The 25,381-nt window shown below is 34.0% G+C and overlaps 1 protein-coding gene across 1 annotated transcript in view; it reads right to left on the bottom strand.

The window, feature by feature from the left end:
* Nucleotides 1-25,381, bottom strand: part of LOC143249429 (uncharacterized) — a 67,624-nt gene that overhangs the window by 8,246 nt on the left and 33,997 nt on the right. The window contains exons 3-4 of the mRNA XM_076499263.1: nt 4,964-5,114; nt 1,254-1,408 (exon numbers count right to left, since the gene is read on the bottom strand). Coding sequence (XP_076355378.1) covers nt 1,254-1,408; nt 4,964-5,114 — 306 coding nt within the window. The remainder of the gene's footprint in view (nt 1-1,253; nt 1,409-4,963; nt 5,115-25,381) is intronic.

Raw genomic sequence — 25,381 nt, 5'->3', positions numbered from 1 at the left:
AATCCATAATACAAGAATTTTGCTTAAGCCATTACATAATTTCCAGCAATTTGCACAAGTAGGAGCAAATGCCACATATCGTTTATCCATATTTTTATTGTACTGTCAGCCACTTACTGTAAACAAATAGAACACTAAGAACAAATCAAGTCGTGCTTTTCTATCTGCGTTTGAGATAATTTTTTCAGTCTTTTTTTGTTAGCTTTAAGTTGACAGACGGATCCGTAATGTCAATCGCATGTGATCAATATAGATAGACTATTCCTGATCTCTATAGAAGGAATCAAACATTATAGCCACACTCTGCCATCTGAAGACTTTACAAACTTGTTCTCTGTGTTGTATTTTCCACGAACATTTTTCCTAGTGGTCTGACACATTCCTTTATTAATAGACTCTTGAAGCAGATGTGTTTGAAACTCAATAAAAATACAGTTAAATATGGTCTTTAATAAACACGTTACTGTTAAAGGAATATTATATGATTCTGCTCTGAAAATTAGAAAGGTTTTTGGTCATATTCATTTTCTTTCATACTAAATATAATTACAACATCGCAGTCCTTGGAAATACCTGACACATTACACGATCAACTACGCTTATAAATGAAACGTCCCACTATAATTAATTAATGATTATAATATAAAGGTCAGTTAGCCACCTAGTTACTGTGCCAGTGAAATCTAAGATCAAACGTCACAGTATTTAAAAGATTATATAAATTTGAATTTAAACCAACGTGGTTTCAGCTGTAGAAGCGTTATAACGTTATGGTCAATCCCACTATTTGTTGGTAAAAGAGTAGCCCAAGAGTTGGTGATGGGTGGTGATGACTTCTCTCTTGTCTTACACTGCTAAATTAGGGACGGCTAGTGCAGATATCCCTCGTGTAGCTTTGCGCGAAATTCAAAACACACAAACAAAAATATAAAACATATTTAAATCAGCAAAACCAAAGACGCAGAAAGGTGAAAACAACATAATGCATACAATGTTATTTGAAAGCAGATTTATAACAAAGTTGAGCATGATTAACATTCTCCACATGTTATGAATACAGCTTAATGTAAACGATATTTTAGAGAGCTGAAATCCATTTTGGTTTAAATATAAAGTATTATAACCTAATCTTATTCTCAGTATTAGGTATCTCTGTAAATCCTGTGAATTTGAACTTTGAGAGAAGCTTTACTTAAACACTTGTTATTATTTACTATAAAAATTTGTTTCGCATATATAGAAAGTTAACTTACGAATGTTTGGAGAGATAAACTGTATTACTTCGCTGTTATTTCCAGGTCCAGCTTCGGAAATGGGTGTTAGATGGAGATTATATAAAGTACCTGGTAGGAGATGATTTAAAACGACAGAACAGTCTTTCGGAGAAACTTCTTGAACTATCCGATACCTATACAATATGTAATGAATTTAAGCAAAACAACATTATAAGTAAACTTAACATACATGTTCACATTTTGAATTATCTATCAATATTTTGAACTGTGTATAACTAGTACTATGCGAAGAAATAACTTATACCATATAAATGTTTTATTTCACGCTAAAGTCTTTAGTGGCTGCTACTTTTAACGAAAGTTGCTTCTAGAAATAATAGGCTATAGTTCGTTATTTTTTTCTGCATTTTTAAGCGCTAAGTCTTTTTCATGTTGGCCTGGCATGCCCAGGTGGTTAAGGCACTCTTCTCGTAATCTTATGGTCGCGGGTTCGAATCCCCATTACACCAAACATGCTTGTCCTTTTAGCAGTGGGGCGTTATAATGTTACGGTCAATCCCACTATTCCTTGGTAAAAGAGTAGTCCAAGAGTTGACGGTTGGTGGTGATGACTAGTTGGTTTACCTCTAGTCTCACACTACTGAATTAGGGAAAGCTAACGCAAATAGCCCTCTTGTAGCTTTGCGCGAAATTCAGACCTTTTTCATGTTTTATTTACTTTTTTATGTAACCCAAGTTGTTGTTGGTGTACACGTAATCAATGGTCCTTTTGTGTGTGTTTTTCTCAATCCATGTACGGAATGAAGTTTTTCATGCGCGCCAATATCAAGGCAATGTGCGGACTTGTGCTATCAGATTTTTAATGCTTTTTTTTTGGGGGGGGATTTTTAAACCATGGACCCTCTTGGATCGTTAGGACTCTTTGCAATGCTACAAAACAGTTGGTTATTTGGGTTTTAGTCCTATCGATTGTCAGGGTCATTAAGGCCGTCAATGTGTTCAGACTCCTTACTATTATTAAAAATGTGCGTGGCTGGAATAATAAAGTTCACGGCATTTGATTGGTTGTTGTGTTGCTGCTCAGCGTAGAAAAAACACTGCACAAAATCCACGTGTTTGTTTAAAAATGTGAGAGTTTATTCCATTGTTCTTCATTTCTAATCCATTCAGACTTGTTTCACGTAGGCTTTTTAAGGCTGAAACGCAGCCTGAAGAGCTTTGGATTGAGTGAAACGCATTGTTGACAAGGAATATGGGAGATATAATGTGGTTGAAATGCTATTATTAAAAACTCTTCTAATCATTGAAAATCCCCGAGGGACTAGATAAAGAATGAAAGGTTTAAAACCATGATAGGCCTAATACTAATGTCTGTGACAAGTAGTTATTATCATCTGTGTCAGGTTATAAAAGGTATTCATACAATAACAATGTAAATTATCATTTGCGATCTGCATTTAGAAAGTTAAACACATCAGTAATGATGATACTTGTATGAAGTTGAGAACAAGTTCGTTGTTAAATTATTGTACAAATCTCTATATAATTAATTATGTAATTATTTACTTTCAGCATATGTAAAAGTTTACCCAGTAAAATAGCTTGAACAATGAAAACTGAAACTATCTTGCATTCTCTGGCCGATAGGTGAAGTCAAAATGGAGGAAACCACTCTTGTTCTAATAATCAAGAACCCGGCATGGCCAGGTGGTTAAGGCACTCGACTCGTAATCTGAGGGTCGCGGGTTCGATTCCCCGTCGCTTAAAACATGATCGCCCTTTCAGCCGTAAGGGCGTTATAATTATCGGTCAATCCCACTATTCGTTGCTAAAAGAGTAGCCCAAGAGTTGGCGGTGGGTGGTGATGACTAGCTGCCTTCCCTCTAATCTTACACTGTTAAATTAGGGAAGGCTAACACGGATAGTTCTCGTGTAGGTTTGCGCGAGATTTAAAAACAAGTAAACAAACACTCATATATTATCTTCAGTTTAGAAAAAGCAATCATGTGACGTGTCACATAATGCTCCTTACTTTCTGTGTTTGGTAAGTGATTTAGTCCATTTATTGCGTCAAGTAATTAGTATTACTGTCCATAATAAGATTTTTAATCTCTTAACAACTTGTTTCGTTGTTTCGCCTATATTGTGTTTGGTATTCATATAATACTTAAAATTAAATACTTTCGCTGATAGACAATACTTTAATTTTGTTGTCTCGCACGACTTATTGTTCTCTTTAGCAACTTTCTCCAGTTACGTGAACACTATTTCTATATATATTTATAAAAAAGTTTCAAGCTCTTTATATCAACCAAATTACAAAAGCATTATTTTGATGTTTCTAGTTTTTATTGTCGTTTACTTGCTTCCATTCTCTTTGGCTGATAATATTAACATATAAAATAAACATAAATTATAACCCATTATCATGCGTGTAGCGACAATATGGCGACAGATAAAAGCAGGATGGCATATAAAGTCAGCATACTAACTCTTACTGATACATTCACTGATGAAAGTAATAATACAGTGCGTAATAGTTACTAAATTAGATTATAACATTGAATTTCATAAATATATAGCGAAGGAATTTTACGTCTTTAATGAATTCTCTATTTTAAAAGTAATCACTGTAGAATAATTGAAATTTCTACTTTAGGTTTCATCTCGTCCAGCAAAAAAAATACAACGGAAAAATAGAGAAACTACGAACTGTCCAATTAGATTACATGAACATGTTTCAAAAGGAAAAGGAAATAATTTAATTTCATTTATTTATGATAAAAAATTTTAAGCTCAAGAACAAGTCACTAGCTGTTTCTTACATTATAACGTAAAAACTAGTTCAGCTGTTCTTCCTCTAGGTCCTACACGCGCTCCAAGTGTTAGGGCTAAATTATTCACTCCTTGTTCTGGAATGTGATTTCAAATTACATTATATATAAATATTTGACATAAGATTTAGAGTTAGTTGTCTTTAGTTCGTAAAGGCAAACTTTATCTTTATGACCAAAACTCTAAAATTTTAAAATCCAAATGAACGTTTGTTTGTTTTGCAGTTAAGCGCAAAGCTACACAGTGGAATATCTGTACTCCGTTCATCACGGGTATCGAAACGCGGTCTCTAGCAATGTGAGTCTGCAAACGTACAGTTGTGCCACTGGAGGAGGGGTTACAAATGAATCCGTATACTAACAAGCATGCAGCATATCTGAGTAAAAACAATTATACATTTTGTTTTTTGATACCTACCTAATTCAAGTTTTCCAAAGGTTCGTGCCAGACATAAGTTAGAGCTGTGTGAGTGCAGTCGCTTTGTGTGAAATTCATTACACGTCAAGTATATAGAAGATTTTGACAACACAAATCCCATAACGGTTGTTAATTTTCACGCTTCAGTAACTTATAGCCATGAAGGACTAAGTATATAGAAAGGTTCATAGCCAATCCTTCACACTGTTATCACACAATTTCAGTCATTCTCTTGAGATTTGGCTTAATTAAGTGACGGCTTTTCTTTAATGAATTATAAAGTTTTAAATTATAATAAACATACATATTAAAACTCAAGTAATACTCCCATTAATGATGATACCTGTATGAAGCTAGGTATGATCTATGCTAAATTATTGTACAAATTTCTATGTAATCGGTTTTATAAGTATTTAGTGTCATTATACGTAAAAATTTACTAAAAGAGTAATTGGAAGAATGAAATTCGAAATTACCTTGCATTTTGTGGCCGATAGGTGACGTCAAAACGAAGAAGACCACTCTCGTTCCAAGAATCAAATTTCCAGAACACTTGAACCACAGGCGGGAACCATCTGGTAAGGACTAGGCTAATGTTGTACGGTACCGGAAGTGACGTTGTTTGGCCTGGATTTGCGCAAAAAAAGCAAAGTACAACATATAAAAAATTTTTAGTAAAATCAAAACAAAATTTTACTAAAAATTTGTCGGAAGTTATTGTGTGAAGAACTAATAATAAACTCTATACAAATACATCATTATATGAAATTGATATGAAAGTTAATAAGTGAAAATAAGAAGATAGCTGTATATTTCATTTTTCCTAAAAACAAAACCTAATCTAACTCAGAATTTCGAAGAAGTAACTTTTATGCAGCCAAATCCAGTTTTATTGTGCTTCTCCTTAAGAAGTAGACGTCGTAAGCATTAATGAAATAATTTCATACCATACTATTTACTCCAAAGTACTTTATGATATGAACAATTGAGCATAATACAGACTCAGAAACAGTAAAATTCTGGTTATCCTGTCGAAGAACGCAGCATAGACTCTATCACAAAAATATCCTTCATACAACAATTTTTTCTATAATGTAGAATGACAGTTTTTATTAAATAATATTTAATAAACAATAATTTTCTCACTTCACAATATGACAGCTTCTTTAGTAACCAATATAGAACAATAACAAATTATTTGAAAACTTCTGACAAAAATCACATTAACTTAGATGTTTTTCACACATTCTTATAATCGTCCAGTTCTGGTATTGAACGAAAGATTTCTTGGACAGTGGCCTGTGGGAATCAAACGAAACACCTGAAATGATAGTTCTGCACACCCTTGATTCTGAATCATCAATGGACCATTTAAGAGGAAAGTTGGGAGAGTGACATAATTTTTATCATAAGCTTTCCCATTGGTTCCTAACGCTTTACCAGTTTTCGCTATTTAAACCGTATCCTCAAAAATCACCATTCTATAAAAAAATAGTATTAACGAAATTAGAATCGGTGAAAAATTAAATAATAAGAGTCGAAGGCTATAGTTAGACAAAGAAGAAACAGTTTACATGGTAAAGTTTCGAGCAACCATCCTTATCAGACCTAAACATTGGACCCTGCACGGCCAGATGTTTAGGGAGTTCGACTCGCAATCTCAAGGTTGCAAATTCGAATTCACCCAATAATGTGACTATCAATCCCACTATTTATTGGTAAAAAAGAAGCCTAAAAGTTGGCGTTGGATGATCATGACTAGTTGCTTTCCATCTAGTTTTACACTGCTAAATTACGGATGGCTAGCGCAGATAGCCCTGATGTAGTTTTGCGCGAAACGCAAATTCAAAACAAACAAACAAAACACTATCTTAGCCATGTGTAATAGGAGTGATATATCGTCTCGAAACATGAGAAATCGCCATTTTTCACTAAATAAAGCGACCGAATTTTCGAAAATGTAATGTATATTTTTTCTAAGATCTTAAAAATATACTTGAGAACTCCACCTGAAAATTACTCTATTAATGATAGATTAATGAAGAATGTTAAGCCTACTAAAAACAAATACTACTTATAACACTGCTGTTCTAGCACTTATATTAAATACATAGTTTTGCTCAGCGGCTAGTCTGAAGGATTATAACACTAGAAATCGTTTTTTGATATTCGCGATGGGCACAGCACAGATAGCCCATTATGTAAGTTTGTACTTGAAAATAAACAAGATCTCGTTTGTTCACGTTTACTCAAAATTTTATCTTTATTTTATTTATATTCTAAAGTAAAAATGTCGTTTGGTCTTTTGATATACACTCTACATACTTTATTTTTTAGTATTTGTTTTTACTTCCTAAATCTTAAGCATGTGATATAGCCATAAAATTATCAGACAAGCTATTGTTAAAATGTAGCACAGATTCAACAGTTGTTTATGTCTTAAGCTTGGGGTGATTTCACCGAATTAATCTCTAATTTCTTCGATAGTTCTCCAGGCAGTAGTCAGTATCATTCCCCATACTTTTAAAGGAAGCACCCACGTATATTTCAACAGTTTAACTCTGCTGTAACTTAGCCTCACAGTTTTTATAACCATTCTTCACACACCTTTGCACCTGAATAACTGCACTCTAACGCTTGCTCGTCGGAAAAAAGCCTTTAATATCCCCACAATGACACGTTACGGTGGCTGGCTGAATAAGCTCTGACGCTGAACAATTTTCAATTCAATGCAAACATGTAAATAGTTGCAAAGAGTTGCCATGGAAACCAAAATGGGTCCATGTTACGCAAACCTTTTTGTACGTTACATAGAAGAACAAATATACTCTACCTCTAGCTATAAATTCCCTATTTTCTACGTCGATACATCGCTGATAATTTAGGTTCTTTGTACTGAGGAACTCGAACATTTTATCCACAAAATGGAAACTTATCATCCATCACCCTAATTTCAATTCGAACTGCTAGTTTTTAGAGAGCAATGTTAAACTTTCACAACTAATATATAAGCCTAATGACAGTCATTCCTGTTTAAACTACAAATCTTTCCAACACTCTGCAACTAGAAACTCCATTCCAAAAGGTCACATCTTATACTTGAAATGTCAATGTTCTAACAACGACCTTGTACACCTAGATCCTTGGCTTGTTTTGTATTTTTAATTAATTACACGTTTCATTATTTAAATAGTTTTCATTATAAGTTTATTTTGATACGTGCGCCTTCCTCATAGCATTTTCATTTTTTAATATAATATTTTTGTCTATCTATTATTGTTACGTTTTTCATACTTAACTGCTGTACCACACTTTATTAACACACGATGCTTTGTTTCACATAGCTAATTTTTCGCATACAGACTTTGCATTTTCATCTCATATGCTTATTTCTTTCTTTTTTTTTTGTTTTTAAGTCTGACGAAGGTCGTAGGCCTAAAAAGTAGCGAATAAACGAATATTTACTTATAAGTGTATTTAACCTTTCTGTTTACTTGCAATAGTTGACTCATAAACAAAGCAATATAAAATATTTTTCTCTACGTTATAACAACGAATCAGTTCAGGATGCTGTCTAGAATAACTTATTACACTCAAACTGGCTTTCTTCTTTAAGGATTTTGAACAGCAGTGGCTCAGTGATAAGCTCTAAGGCTAATAAAGCTAAAACCGTAGGCACAACATACATACCCCATTGTGTAACTTTATGCTTGTTAACAAATAATACAAATAAAACAACTTACCGTTGAGTCACTGAGGGGCAGAGTTCTGATATTGTCGACTATAAGGAAATGTCACATCAATCCTAAACATTTTGAACTATTTTAACACACCTGGACATTATTTAACTACGTAACACCAGCTCTAGACATTAATTACCTCTGTTATACCAACCCTAGACATACTTTAACTCTGTTGCACCAGCCCTAGATATGCTTTAACTCTGTTAAAACATTATTTAAATCCTTTACGTTTTTTTATTAGACAAAAACATTATTTTGGATTTGTACTTAACTGATTTACACATTAGAAAAGTTAATCATAGGCCAATTACAGAATTTCATCTCTGTACACGAGGGCTATCTGCGCCAGCCGTCCCTAATTTAGCAGTGTGAGGCAAGAAGGAAGGCAACTAGTCATCACTACCCACCGCCAACTCTTGGGCTACTCTTTTACCAACGAATAATGGGATTGACCGTCAAATTATAACGCCCCCACAGATGAAAGGGCGATCATGTTTGGTGTGAGGGAGATTCGAACCCGCCATCCGATTACGAGTCAAGTGCCTTAACTACTTGGTCATGCCGTTCCTCAATAATAGGTGTAAATGCAAGACTATTTAAGAGCGAATTATACGGTACATATTAATTTCTGTGATTCTGTGATCTTAAAATTTTATAAAACAAATTTTTTACTGTAGAGGAATAGCTAATCAGTTTTATGTATTATGGTAGAATCAAAATAATTTTGCAAAATCTAGTTTTCAGAGTATAGTTTATGTCATCTTAGCTTGATAAAAATCATGTCAATTTCTCGTATTTTAAAGAAAATGTAAGTGCACGTTTTATTTGAATTTCAAATATGTTTATATATATATATGAAAATACAAAAAAAAATTAAATGAAAAAAAACAACAAAAATGTAATTTTACAGAATTTTGTTTCCACATTCAATATTTTGTTAAGTTCTGACAATTCTGTTAGCAAGTACGTAATTACGAATAAGTAACTAAAACCTATAAAAGTTCAGGATTGTCTGATGTCAGTTTTAAAAGAACTTTTGGAAAGAGCGTATTTTAGTAGCTAAATAATCGATTTGTGTGTGGTTTGATAAAAATGCGAATTCAGTGAAATATCATAACTCTATATATTATGTCGAATTCCGACACGTTCTACTGATCAATGTTAAATAAACACGAAGTAGGTATCCTAATGAAAGGTCAAATCAAGGTTTGCATAGCCTTATGTAGTTGTTTGAAGAGCAAAGAAAAACATGTAGGAATAGCGTTCGATATAAAAGTAATACTGACAGTTATGTTACAATGAACGCCAATTACGCTGTCGTAGTACAGCCTACTGTGAGTTATGTTACAACAAACGCCAGTTTAACTGCCACATGGCAGCTTACTGACATGTTACAACGAACGTCAATTACCCTGTCGTAGCACAGCCTGCTGTCAGTTATGTTACAATGAACGTCAGTTTAACTGTCACATGGCAGCTTGCGGACAATTATGTTAAAGTGCACAGCGGTTACACCGTCTCAGAACAGTTTGCTGTCACTTATGTTACATGAACATTAGTGAAACTGCTGCAGCACAGCTTACTATCTATCAGCTGTATTACAGTGCATCTCAGTTGCAGATGGCCCATTATGCAACCATGCATAAAGAAATGTTCTCACGTTGTTCTCAGATTTTTACAGAATGTCTCTGGCTCGTCCACCTAATTTACTTTCGTACTTCATGGGTACTTCTACATAGATTCAGTATTTATAAGTAAGTAAACCTTTTTCTAGTTTTGTTTATAACGTCTTGAGATAGTATCCATACCAGCCGCAAACGTAAGAATCGTGATGGTCATTTAAATGACGTCATATGAATATACTACCTTGCAATATAAACAGGTACATTCTAAGAATAACAACTACAAAAACTGAAGTATTATTCCTACAAACAAAGCATACTGTTGGCAGGGTGAGAAGTTACACCCTTAAAGGTGTATCTTTAAAATAAGGAAGTGGTAACACTCCTACTGTAAAAATTTGCGTCATTGATTGGTACGTAAAAACTACAACAAGTAACAAAATGTTTCCCATTAATATTACATGACATTATGATTTATGTAAACAAATGCTGCAATATTTAGGTAATGATTTAAGTTATGCTTGTACCACACAGGTGATGAGAACACGAGATCTGACATTATGAATTTACGTTAATTTCAACTAATTTGTTCGATTCATTAAAGTTTTATGGTGATATTTCGAAAGACATATTTAGCAATCACCGCACTGCACTGAGTGTTGGGTGTTGGAACAATATCAGTATTTCATATTCACGAAACTGTCAGTTTACCCTCTTTAGAGTGCACAAATAAAGGGGATATTTGATTGGAAATATGGTTGTTTTTTCATAGTAGTTTATATAAATTTCGTCTTGTAAGTTAGAATACATTACTAGTATGAACTAAATATTGAGTGGGATATCGCGCAGTTTCTTATTTTTCAAGTATATACATTTTAATTTCTCTGTAAATCCCGAATAAACGAAATTAAGATGTTAAACGTTATATACGTAGAAAACACAAACAAGGTTTTTCTAACGTTATTTTACAATACTGTTAGTTTTTCAACATTAAAAGTTTACGCTTATGTGATTTGGTGAATAGATGTTTGCGTAACTGAACGACATCTTTAGCACCCAGTTGACTAATCGGTTAAATTAGAGACCCTTATACCTCAGACATAGAAATCATTCATTTTAAAGTAGGGATCAAGAGGAAGAAAACCAATCAGCCCTCGCCGCCAAAAGTGATAGCGGTTACTCTTAAACTAGTGTTTATTTATCATTTAAACACAAAGCTACAGAATGGGCTGTCTGTGCTGTGCCAACCACAGGTATCGAAACATGATGTTTAACGTTATAAGGCTTCAGACTCATCACTGAGCCAATAGGGGTCTTAACCAAGTAAATTGACTGTCAGTTTTATAATAAATCCATAAATGAAAACCCAAAGCTTGTTTGGTAGTCTCTTGTCTCGTTTACGAGATTCTCGGCGGTGGGCCCGGCATGGACAGATTGTTAGGGCACACGACTTGTAATCCGAGGGTCGCGGGTTTCGAATCCCCATCAAACCAAACATTCTCGCTCTTTCAGTAGTGGGAGCGTTATAATGTCACGGTCAATCTCACTATTTGTTTTTAAAATAATAAGCCAAGAATTGGCGGTGGCTGGTGATGACTAGCTGCCTTCCCTCTAGTCTTACACTGTCAACTTAGGCACGGTTAGCGCATGTAGCTCTCGTGTAGCTTTGCGCGAAGTTAAACAAACAAACAAACTGTTTGTGGTAAGCTAGTCATCAGGCCGTGTCCTACTCTGTGAAGAGACAAGTGGCAAGTTCGGTATGTTTTTGCTACATGTCTTCCCTAAAGTTTCACTGAATCTGTATTACTCTCATGCTTAGTGGTGTTTAAATACATGTTTTCTTTAAAGGAGTAGAAAAGTAGATATGCTAAAAATATTGTCAAGCCATTACAGTATTAGTACTACTTTTGTAAAACTGTAGCTGTTGAAAACCAAGTGATGCCTAATGCTTCATTTAAATAACACTTCTAATAACATATAATAAATCTTTGTGTTGAAAATTACACTGAATGTACAACTCAAGGAAATATAGAAAAAAAACACAAATCAAAGATCTTAGTTTATCCAATTGAATAAATTACAATATGTATTGTAAATCTTTAGTATAGAACTAAGGTAATAAAATTCCTAGTCCAGATCTGGTACGGATTTTTATTATAATTGTTCTTGATTAGTCAATACAGACCTAAATTAATATCTTGAAGATCATCAATTGAATAATGGATGAAATACGTCTAACTTTTTTAATCACCTACACAGTTTTCAAGGTCATTTGATTATCCATTGAAAAATATATTAACCATGAAATATACCTTGAATACTGAAAGTAGTGAAGGGAAACTATACTTGTGAAACTGAATATAGGGATTAGAAACTCTACACGGAAAATTGAAGATAGTGGCCTGAAACCTGTTTGGAAAAGTAAATATAGTAACATACACATATATATATATATCAGGTTCAGATTTGGAACTGCGTTTGGGTCAATGGTTTCAAGGTTTGAAACGTGATCCACTGAATACTTTCCTTACATTCAGCTGTAAAAAATAGCGTCTTTGTGGACGTGGTTTTTGTTGGCTGACCATAAACTAAAATTAATGACAGCAGTTGTTGAACATTAGGGGCCTTCAGATCTGATCTTTAGTCCATATTCACACAAAGTATCGTACAGTTTATCCTGATCTGATCTTTAGTCCATATTCACACAAAGTATCGTACAGTTTATCCTGATCTGATCTTTAGTCCATATTCACACAAGTATCGTACAGTTTAGGCATTCTCATTCTCAGTCATATTTTCTAGTTTTACATTAATTAACATACATTAAATAACATACCACATTTCTGAAGTTTTGAAAATTATTGGTAATTCATCTGTGTGGCCATATTTTCTTCTAATTGCTGTCTCTTTTGATAATTATACAATCTGACACACCAATATCGGTAAAAGAGGTAATTAACGTTTACTTACCTTCTTGCAGTCCTTAAGCCTCTAAGTTCTATGAATTATTAAATGCAATGTAAATTAAGAAAGGTTTCTCGAGATCGTCCATCATTTCTACAAAAGCTCGTGTTATCTAATGATTAGTTTAAGATTTTAGTAGTCAGTGGCAATATCCTATGAGTACTCGTTGTATTCTTCAAATCCATACGATTATTCTTATGATAATATGCTTTAGTTGAATACATGAATATGAAGAAAGAAATATATATATATATATACATACATAAGTATGTGTTATGATAGTAATAAAAGAATGATAAGAATAAATGTATTTGTTATAATGGGAGTAAATTAGAATTGATGGGTATTTTGTAACTGAAATAGGTGAATGTTATGGTTGAGTTGGTAGGTATACCATGAAATACTTGGATATAATATAATTAGAATAGACGTATGTCCTAGGAAAAACTAAATGGATATGATATTATAAGAATGGATGGATGTTTTGTAAGTAGAATGGACGAATATAGTGCAATAGGAATAGATGAAAATGCTGCAGTAGAAATAGACAGGTATAACTGGAATAAATGTATATGTTATATTCTGAGTAATGAATAAGCTAGTATGAGAACAGATTAATATGCCACACTGAGAACATATAAATATACTATGTATGATTAGAAGGTACGAATATTTTATATCTATATTTCTATAGCGTTATTTAGCTACAAGTGGACCTTCCTAAGGTGCTAGTTTGGCCTCTCCAAGGGAATGGAAAGTGGGCATTTTGCGAAATTTTATTTAATTAGTGGAAACTAGTAAATCATCGTCTCTATGTTCTATCTTTACCTCTATGTATAGACCTTGCTGTTCTTCCACTTTTACATCAGGTTTAGTTAGAACAATTCACTCTTGTCTCGTTCCAGAAGGTCAATTATGTTTGAGCTCTAGAATTTTTTAAGTGTTTTTAATTGTAACTGAATGAATATTACTTTTACAGAAACATGCGTATTTAGATGACAGAAAATTACAGAAATATTGGCATAAGAGATGTATCAGAAGGTTAATCAAAATTTATTCAGTTGTTAGAGAGAGAAAACCTTAATATCACAGGCTCGTAGTAGTGAATGTAGGAACTCGAATAATCAGTAAACCAAGTTTCTGTGGGTTGACAAAGGTGCGTTTGAATAAGACTTCTAAAGTGGTGTAGACAGAATCTTGAACGGTTTGAGCTAGTGCTGTACAACCCTATGATTACTGGTTAATATTGATGATGCAGAATCGAGCATTTGAGAGTAGCGGGAATACTGGAATGTAAAGGAGTCATAACTGGAACTGTGTAGTTGTTACTAGAAACACGACTAACCATTTACCAGCTAAATATCACAGTGTCGTAACTTGAAAATAGATAAATAGCTAGCTATAGCCAACTGCAGAAAAAGTGGTCATGGCAAGAACGTCTTACCTGTGAATTGAAACACAACTAGACGTGACTAGTTAAAGGTGGGAGTGGTCTTGAAACACAACTAGACGTGACTAGTTAAAGGTGGGAGTGATCTTGAAATACAACTAGACGTGACTAGTTAAAGGTGGAAGTGGTCTTGAAACACAACTAGACGTGACTAGTTAAAGGTGGGAGTGATCTTGAAATACAACTAGACGTGACTAGTTAAAGGTGGAAGTGGTCTTGAAACACAACTAGACGTGACTAGTTAAAGGTGGGAGTGATCTTGAAATACAACTAGACGTGACTAGTTAAAGGTGGAAGTGGTCTTGAAACACAACTAGACGTGACTAGTTAAAGGTGGGAGTGATCTTGAAATACAACTAGACGTGACTAGTTAAAGGTGGAAGTGGTCTTGAAACACAACTAGACGTGACTAGTTAAAGGTGGGAGTGATCTTGAAATACAACTAGACGTGACTAGTTAAAGGTGGAAGTGGTCTTGAAACACAACTAGACGTGACTAGTTAAAGGTGGGAGTGATCTTGAAATACAACTAGACGTGACTAGTTAAAGGTGGAAGTGGTCTTGAAACACAACTAGACGTGACTAGTTAAAGGTGGGAGTGATCTTGAAATACAACTAGACGTGACTAGTTAAAGGTGGAAGTGGTCTTGAAACACAACTAGACGTGACTAGTTAAAGGTGGGAGTGATCTTGAAATACAACTAGACGTGACTAGTTAAAGGTGGAAGTGGTCTAGAAACATAACTAGACGTGACTAGTTGAAGGTGGGAGTGGTCTTCACAGGAATAATCTAGACTTAACTATAAACACAATAAATCAAAACTAACTAGACATAGAAGTGCTGGTAACGAGAATTATTTAGCTGTAACTAGAAACATAATCAGTCATGACTAATTATAGATCAAAGTTCTCGTAACAGGAATGGCCTAGCTGTAACTAAAACAATGTCAGCCATGACTGGTTGGAGATAAAAATGTTCATTACTGGTTAGTAGCTAATAAAGCTAGTCTTATTAGAGGCATGAATTAGATTCATCTCGATGTTTACAATTATTATACAGTAAACTTACTGCTGTAACATTAAGGGAATTATTAGTTGTTTAGAAAATAACTAATTATTTATACAGTGGTTTAAAAATATTTATAAATGCATAGATTTTCTTTTTGTATAGTGCAAACCAGGTAGCTCCGTTACCTAGAGCTAAACAACTAAATCTTTGAAATTATTTCCAAAGTTAAATGAGGCTAAATCACCTATATATGTCACTTCATAAAGCTGCAATCAAGAGAAACAACGACGGAAAGTTAATAACTCACAGTTAATGTATTTTCCATTAAAATAAAACATTATATGAAAACAAACTAAATATTGTATATCACATAATTTAGACTCTGCCTACGGTGATTTAACTCAGTGGTAAGACGTAAAACAGAAAACATTTAAGCTTATCAGTGTTTTAGGTCAAATCTACTAAATCCAATGATCGTATGAATTATTTGGAAGGAAACTCATGCAAAATTGGATATATCAGTTGGTTTCTCAGAAAACAATATGCAAATTAGCATAGTGAAGGGGAACACATTCAGTTTATCATCATTAAACAGGCCATTAGAGAACTGGAAATTGCTAATGACAAGAGATTATTATCTTTCGAAAGGAAAACGGTCGGGATAAAGCATGGAGCTCAGATTAACATTTCCACTGAGCTTTCAGTCATATCAATTGATTATTTCGTCCTATAATTACCAGAGTTCTTTTCCCTAGCCCGAAAGGGATCCATTAATAACGAAAATACTATACTTGTTCCGAGACAAATGGATACATTAGTTGACTAATGTATAAATGACCGCAGTGAGTTAAGCCTGCAATAGAAATGTGATCTCGGAATTAGGAGATAGTAACTTAACTTAAGCTCTTGAAATGTTTCTACAAGGAAAACGAAGACTAACGTAGCCACTAATGCTATAACGGTTAAAATAATAAAAAGAAAGGAATTATATTTTACAATAATTCGAATCGAAAATGAGCATATAAACAATTTGTCTTGGTTTCTTTTTATGTCTCATTCCACAATCGCAAGATGAAAGAAAACCATGTTTTGTTTATTTGCAGTTAGTACAAAACTACACGAAAGGGTATCTGTGGTCTATCTACTATGGGTATCGAGACCCGGTTTCTAGTGTTTTAAGTTTACAGACATACCACTGTTCTACTGGGGGGGGGAACCCGAAGTTAACAAGTGAATAAACGAAGAAGAAACGTCGAAAGCTGGTGTTATAGAGGGGAAACTAAAAATAAATAACTTTTTAAGAACAAAGAAAAGTGCCAGTTACGAAATAAAGGTTGTAACCACATGGGAATACGAGAAAACAAATGTTATAGTCGCAGGAGAAAGAAAGAAAACAACCACGTGGCCATAAAGCAAGAAATAAATATGACAGAATCCACGCGCAAGAAAATAAAGAAAACCATTGTCACGAGAGAAAAATAAAGAAGAAAAATTGGTTAAAGCGCTATTAAAAATGGTTAAAAATCATCTAACTATATGCTTAAAGCCTTGAATGTTAACAGTTTTTCTGGATGTAAAATTAATATAGTTGTAAGTACATCTGTACAATAATCATTTTATATAATAGCCTGTGGAAAATTATATTCAGTCAATGAAATAACTCAAAATAGAAATTTTATATAACTAGGGCCAATTAGAGAGGAGACCAGCAGAGCCAATTGGTCCAAGCTTCAAGTTCAAAGAAGGCATCAAATTTGAACGCTTGTTATATATATTTTTCTGCATTTGTTAAATTTTGTGATTTGTTTCTATGTGCCTCCTAATCAGACCAAAATGTGGTAAATACTCTCAACTTAGAGCTGTAATTTATATTTAAGGCTCGGCATGGCGAAGTGGTTAATGCACTCGACTCATGAACGGTCTTAGTAAAGCGGCTGGGCAATGTATAATGTTTTGTTAACAAGTTAATCATTGATTAATGTTAATTAATTAATGAATTCTAAAATACGTGCTATGTGTCACGTTTTAAGAACATTATAGGCCCGGCATGGCCAGGTAGTTAAGGCGCTCGACTCGTAATCTGAGGGTCGCTGGTTCGAATCCTCGTACATCAAACATGATCGTTCTTTCAACTGTGGAGGCGTTATAATGTGACGGTAAATCCCACTATTCGTTGGAAAAAGAGTAGCCCAAGAGTTGGTGGTGTGTGTGGTGATGACTAGACTTATTCTGCTAAATTAGAGACGGCTAGAGCAGATAGCCTTCGTGTAGCTTTGCGCGGAATTCAAAACAAACCAAGTTATATATACAAGCTAAATATTCAAATTATGTTTCACTTTTTCTTTGACAGTCTTACCCTGTTTTCATTGTCATCATTGTTACTATAGTTCTGGGCCTCTCTGAACCTTTGAGAGGGCATGGATAAGACTAAATTTTGAACAGTATGTTGTGACTGTCTTACACCCAACAACAACAACAACAAAATCTTAGAATACATGAGAACGCAAAGGATTTAACCGTTTCTGACACGACATATCCTGTGAACTGAATAGCGTGAAGAAACTTTGTGTCATAAACATAAAATTTATGCACGCTCAGTCGAGTCATTAGGATGGAACCCTCAACACAGCTTTTATAGCAGATGTTAAAATATCATAAGCCAATTAATATCATATGTCATGAGTTTATTAGATCGTGTGACAACAGTAATAACATATATGATGATGCGATGACGTACACTTAGGGTGGCAAAGAAGAAGGCAGAATTAACGTTGAGTACGGTTACAACAAACATTTCGATAATAGTAATCGCTACTAATCAATTAAGTCAACAGTAGACATACTTTGTAAGTTGCAAAACTAATGGCATATATAAATTTTAGATAACTTTGCATGATTCTTGTACTTAGTCCTGGAAATAAAATATGCTTATGAAACAATCTACATACATGACACAGAAATTGTATGTTTATCTGTCCGCTAACTCCTTGCACGCATTTGACCAATCACCACCAAAATTGGTATGGTGATTCCTACGGTCCCCAAAGGTAACGTGAATGGTGCAAAATTCCCCCCCCCCGATTAAAAAAAAATAACAACTAGTTTTTGGTTTTCAGTTTCTGTCTTTTGACAATACTCAACGATATACATCGTCGCTAAGCAACAAAACTATCATGATATTTTAGTTAGGTCAACAATGTTGTTTATACTGAACGCATTGGGTACTTGTTAATTTGTAGTTTATTTTTATTTCCTCTGTTTTTAATAACTTCGGTGAGATGAAAACAAACGGTTTAATTCAGAATCTTATTATTAGGTTAGTATTGGAAAGTTTCCAATCAAACAACTATATTATTATTCCAAACAAATGTGGTAACTTAGTTACGGAAGCAGATGAGCTTAAGATAAGGTGTTTATCAAAATCAGGATTGGTAACTCTGTAACTCTTGGATTGGTTATGTAACTCTTGCACCTTGAAAGGATAATGTTCACGAAATAAATAATCAATTATTGTAAAAAGTTCCTGACAGAAATTTACCAACAGCTCAGTTGTCAATGTTCCAGTTCCAGTTGATGCTGTAAACTACCCAAGTGAATTTCTAAAATTATATTGCTTCCATGACACAAGGTTAGTTGTTAAGACTTTACTGCTGCAAGTTATTGAAGCAACCATTACAATTTTTCATGTCAAAGATGAAGACGTCTTAATTACATGATTTCCTTTGCTACCTCTTTGAATTTTTCATTTCTCAATTTACAGTTTGTTTTCTGAGGTCAATTAATAAGGCACAAGGGCAAAGTTTAAAGATTGCTGGATTGTTCCTAAAGCAGCCTTGCTTTTTAAATGTCGGTTCTTTGTAGGATATTTAAGGATTGGATCTTATCAAAACCTGTTTATATTATCAGAAGATGAAACAACAGCCAATGTGGTATATCATCAAGCTGCAATTTAGATTGTGTGATTTTTGTTTTGAAAATAAAATATTTATATAAAAATTAAAATGTTACGAATATTGAATTTTTGAAATAAATGTTCTTAAAAGTAATTTCTTTGTGTTTTTAAGTACATATTTCAGGTAATTTTGAAAAACTGCGTAGGGAACAGCTAATTCACCTAGTTGCGATGCGAATCGTAAAAAATGTGTTTGAGTCTCGTATTTAATTTTGGAAATAAATTACGCTTGTGAAGAGTCATTCTAAATGTATCCACAAGACGGTCATCTTATTAACCCTAATTCATTAAGGTCGGTCTACATTTTTTTTTGTGAGTGTTTAAAAACCATTTTTCAACCACAGTTGTAATATACGTAAGAAATGAATAGTCTTTAATATATATAAATATATAAACACTTCATTGACACTAAACTGTCAAGTAGTTCCTAGAGTTGACCTTTCAGTTTCTAATATAATCCTGTTGAACTATAACAAACATTACTTCGCGAGTTATACCAGTGTTAGAGAATAAATATTGGAGATTTACTTATACGATGCATTATGTTGTGCCATGAAACGAGCTTCTATTGATTAAATGAAAGTAGCTGCGCTCTATTAAGAGTTGCCTTAGAATGTTTTATATTTCTTTTACTCTATAACTAGAAACATAGATACATATAACTCAACTAGTCATAAATAGCTAAAGGTTGAAATGGTCGTGACAAGATTGACGTATAGCTTTATCTAGACATATAACTAGCCATAACTGTCAAGAGTCCCAATAATTAATGACAATGTAGATAACCAGGAAATAATTGTAATGTATTTCAAGGGTAATAGCTATTATATAAATAGCATATTACACTAATACGAAAAGGTTGTACGTTGGTTAAATTTCATAAATAAACGGAAAATATTGTTAGATCCAATTTACCACATATTTCAAATGTTGAATTATATCATTAAAAGAGGTACGAGAAAGAATTGTTATTTCTTGGTCACAATGCAAAATGTTGAGTTCTAAAGGGTTGGTATGATTAATTAATCAAACTTGTCTTCTAGCCTCCACATATAAGTTCGTCAATATTTGCGCTTATAGCTGTATATACTAAGAACGATATATATATATATAATGTTTTTATTTTTTTACCTATAATCTTAATGTAATTCGAGTAGAGTTTTTATGAAGAGACGCTCGATCTTCTAAAGAGAAGGCGACAGTGTAAAGTTTTATGACGAAACTTGAAATAATTACTTTCATTTCATTCGGTTAATCAATGGGGGCTTGTTTCATTACACACGACAGGAGGCGTGGTATAATTAACTTTCCAATATTTCTGCTGTAACATTGACATGATCTGTGAAATTACGTTTCGTTATAGTTCAACAAGACCTTTAGTCAGAAACTGACGCGTGCATGAAATAATCTCGATACCCATATTTACCATGCGTATGAAAACAACTCAAAAGCCCAGCGTAGCCAGGTGGTTAAGGCACTCGACTCGTAATTTCAGGATCGCGGGTTCGATCCCCGTCACACCAAATATGCTCGCCTTTTCAGCCGTGGGAGCGTTATAATGTGCTATCAATCCCACTATTAGTTGGTAAAATAGCAACCCAAGAATTGGCAGTGGGGGGTGATGATTAACTACCTTCCTCTAATATTACACTAATAAGTTAGGAACGGCCAGCGCAGATAGCCCTCGTGTAGCTTTACGTGAAATTCAAAGAACTAAAATTCAATAAATGAAATAAGACTTTTCGCAGTATCTAGAAACGTATATCTGGACTAAGAGTCGGTATCATGTATTCTTAGACACAACACTTTATTCGATAATTGAGTAAAACTATACCGATATGTTTACACATTCATATAATAGATGTAAAAGAAAAGATCTGTTAGAGCGATATTTCATTTGTTTGTTATTCAAGTCATTACCTTGGAAATTAGGAAAAAAAATATTTCTTTTTGCTCCAATTCTGTTGTAACATCAAGATCTCGTAACCATGCAGTTTAAACATTGTAATAATTTTAATTGTAACTATCAACTCTTACTTTTGTTAAAATTTGTTTCGCACAAAGCTAGCTAACATAAAGTTAACCACCCTTAGTTTTGAGCTAACAGACTAGAGGGAAGGAAGCTAGTCAACAATAGCCACCAACAACTCTTGGAATTTCAACGTTGCTCTTACACTACCCTTGTGGCTCAAAGTGCGGTGTGTGGTTTTTACAGGTCATGGACCACAAACCCTCGGATTCAGAGTCCGAGCACATTAACTACTAAATTGTTTTGTAGAAAACGAAGACTTTTGTCTTATCACACATATTTAAAAGCAACATTGATAAATAGATATAGAATGTCCAAACGACGGTCACCCTTAGTAGAGAATACCCTTTAATGATAGTGGCTAGCAGCTCGTTGTAAATATGCTTAGTACAAAATAGATATTAAATTTAGTTTGAAGTTCCAACAAGTAGGGATAAAATGAATTAGTTACGACATTTCTTGTTGGTTTATATGCATATATTATTTGTTTTCGTATAAGTAAACTCTACAGAAACAAGAATAATTCTCTTCATTTCGTAAGGAATTAGTTGACATCTAACTCTAGAAAAAAAGCGATCGATTTGATTGTCTGAGAAGAAGTTTATTATTTGGCAGGATACAAGTTGCTCAGGAAATGTAATGTTCAGTATCGCTTCCACAGCTCGGGAGAATAATTCTTCAACCAAGATTGTCTGATGTTCCTCAAGGGCATTCAGTTCATCTGGTATTCGCGACATGACTTGCATTACACTGGAATCACAGAGAGTATTATTAGTTTTGCGCTGCTGTAGCGGTATTGTTGTGACCAGTGTTGTGACCAATTAACACCTTTTTCCTTTTACTTTTTTTCATTGTCACACGTCAAAACTTGTAATTTTTTCCTGTTAAGATAACGTGGTAGTTCGTTTTTGATTTTCTATGAAGTCTGGAAGAGCGTAGACAGAAAACCAGAGCATCTTGAGAATATTTTATTCACGATGCTAACGGAATGTGAGAAAAAGGTAGCTGTATCGAAAGAACAAAAATTGATGTCTTTGTCACATGAAAACTCAATAGGATTGAACTATTCATTAGCTCAATAAAGTCAGCTTTAAGAACGTAAACACAGGCTGGATTATCTTTGTACATCTAACGAGAGGTTTTTAGATACACTACTATAAAATCATAGTAAACAGTCATTTACAAGACTTGAAATGTGGAAGTTGCAGCCTTTAAGTGTATCACTCTTAGTATGTGTTTTGATGAATTCCAACTGAATTAATCCTACAAAGTTGAAAAAATGTAGAACAAATAAAATGAATGAACAGTCAGGAGATGTTAAGTGAAGTTACTCGAGTCTTTCCTCGTAACTCAAGTGCTGTTGTTAATGTGCTCGGACTATGAATAATAGGGTGTATGGCTCGTGGTTGAGGACAAGCTATGAGAATGACAGTCAAATTTCACTATTCACTCGTACAAGAGTACTCCGACCATTCTTGCTGTCTTCCCTATCAGTTAAAAATAAAGGATTGAATTTTTTTCTTCTTCAACGTGGCAGGAATTTAGTTGTTACAGAAAACGAGCTTTCCCAACTGGGTTGTTTAGGGTTGTGAGTATCTTCCCTAGCCTTTATGTACTTATAGTCTGTTATCTAGTTTTGTGCAAATTTTATAAAACAACCATTCTTTTAATGAACTAAAAGATAAGTTCCTACCTTTGGTAAGTTGTGAGGAAAGTGTATGAACTAAACCATAAGTTCTTGCCTTTGGATAAGATATTCGACTCACAATCTGAAGATTGCAGCGCCGAGTACCCGTCTCACTAAACATGCTCGTCCTTTTAATCGTGGGGGCGTGATAATGTTTCAGTCAATCACACTATTCGTTGGTAAAAAATAACCCAAGAGTTGGCGGTGAGTGGTGATAACTAGTTGCCTTCCCTCTAATATTTCACTACTAAATTAGAGACGGCTGGCGTAGATAGCACTTTTTGCGAACTTCAAAGCAAACTAAATATACCTACCTTTGGTAAGTAGTGAGGAATGTGTTTTAAACCAGAAATTTAACAAATAAAATAAGAAATTGTGAAACATGTATTATTTTCAACCTGTTTCAATATTTCACTAAGATTCACTTCTACGAATACAGTTACATATCCGGGTATCATTCATTATGTTTACAACGTATTAATCTTTCTAGATGGAAAGTAATTTAACGTCTATGAGTAAAACAAAAGAGAAACATTTGAAGATATTATTGTAAAACAACATATCTAATATATCCGTGTATACTAATATTTTTGTAACACTGAGATTTTTATCTTTTCTTTATTTTATTCGGCTTTTCTCCAGGAGGACAGTAACGACCTTATATCTAAATCCGTTATAACAACAAAAGTGGTGAGAAAAACGCTATGAGGAAGAAGTTAGTACAAGATAAGTAACAACCATGTAAAATAACAATTTTTTTATGAAAAATATGTGAGCACTACGTTAATTGAATTTCGCACAAAGCTATTTAAATGATAGTTGCTCCATTAATTCAAAGTTTTTAGTTGTAGACAAGAGGAAAGGCACCTAGCCAACATTACCCATCGCCACCTGTTGGGATTCGTTGTACATTATAACGCTCCAACGACTCGCCATAATCATTCTTGCTGCAGTCAGGATAAGTAAAATACTGTAATAACAATAAGTAGTTTGAACTACTTGTAATCAACAAAGTAAAAAAGAAGAGTTGAAAGCGCTTATTATGAGGGCACTCGGATACTTTAAAAACAAAATATACTTTGAAGCACTCTTAATTAATGAAGACACTCAAGTACAATAACACTTCGACAGTAAAATGGATACAATTCATTTATTACCACTCATGTACTATAATAACAATACATTAGTCTGTATTACTTGTAATCAGAACATTCGAGTATGTGTGTGTGTTTGTTTGTTTCCCTATAGCAAAGCCACATCGCCGTCCCTAATTTAGCAGTGTGAGACTAGAGGGAAGGCAGTTAGTCATTACCACCCACCGCCAACTCTTGAGCTACTCTTTTACCAACGAATAGTGGGATTGACCGTCACATTATAACGCCCCCATGGCTGAAAGGGCGAGCATGTCTGGTGCGACCGGGATTCGACCCCGCGACCCTCGTATTAAGTCGAACGCCTTAACCCACCTGGCCATGCCGGGCCGAGAACTTAGGTAGACAAGAGAACTTCTGGCTGTAGTAAAAATAGTAAACAAATTATAGTAATCTATAAATTGTAAGTAACTTCAGTTGTCAGTGAATAAAACTAAAAAAAATATTAAAAACTATACCAGTTTCTAATGCTATTACAATAAATTTTACATATAACAATTTTTTAACATTATGGACTAAGCTAGTTGAAGAATATGGTAATTAGTTAACGAAAGAGGCGTTACTACAGACTTGGAAATACATTTACAACCGAAATTAAACAGCTAAACAAGCGAAATTGTACATGATGCTCCAACAATACTCAATTAAACTTATCAACTTGTTTGTAGTTAAGCACAAAACTATACAATGGGCTATCTGTGCTCTGCCTACTACGAATATCGAAACTCAGTTTCTAACATTGTAAATCCGCAAAAATACCGCTGTGACCCTGGGGGTTTTGGTTTGGTTTATGGAATTTCGCACAAAGCTAGACACTGGGGGAGGAAGGCACAACACTAAAAAGCTCGTTAGGATAATTGGTGAATCTATGTGGTTTTTAAATCATATTACTTCACCATATAATTAGTAGAAGAGAATCAAAGCCCCCCACTAGTACAGCGGTAAGTCTACGGATTTACAACGCTGACATCAGGGGTTCAATTCCCTTCGGTGGGCTTAGCATATAGCCCTATGTGGCTTTGCTATAAGAAAACAAAACACAGAATCGAAACCACGTAGATATTGTATATACTTCAGCATTATAAGAGACATAATGGTATTTATTTCATTTGATGACCTAAACTGTGCTAAAGATATTTAAATAAATGAAACTCCGGCTCAGGATAGAGGAAATCAAAGAATTTATTTTGGCTTATACGTCATTGAATCTATTTGAAATTTCATTTCTGGTGAAAATAAAATAAATGTTTAATATATATATAATTGGTGAATCAATCAAATTAAAAAT

Source organism: Tachypleus tridentatus, chromosome 4 (assembly GCF_004210375.1).
Source record: "Tachypleus tridentatus isolate NWPU-2018 chromosome 4, ASM421037v1, whole genome shotgun sequence".
Lineage (NCBI taxonomy): Eukaryota > Metazoa > Arthropoda > Merostomata > Xiphosura > Limulidae > Tachypleus > Tachypleus tridentatus.
The sequence above is the reverse complement of the archived record's forward strand: the minus strand, read 5'-3'. Positions and strand labels throughout refer to the sequence as shown.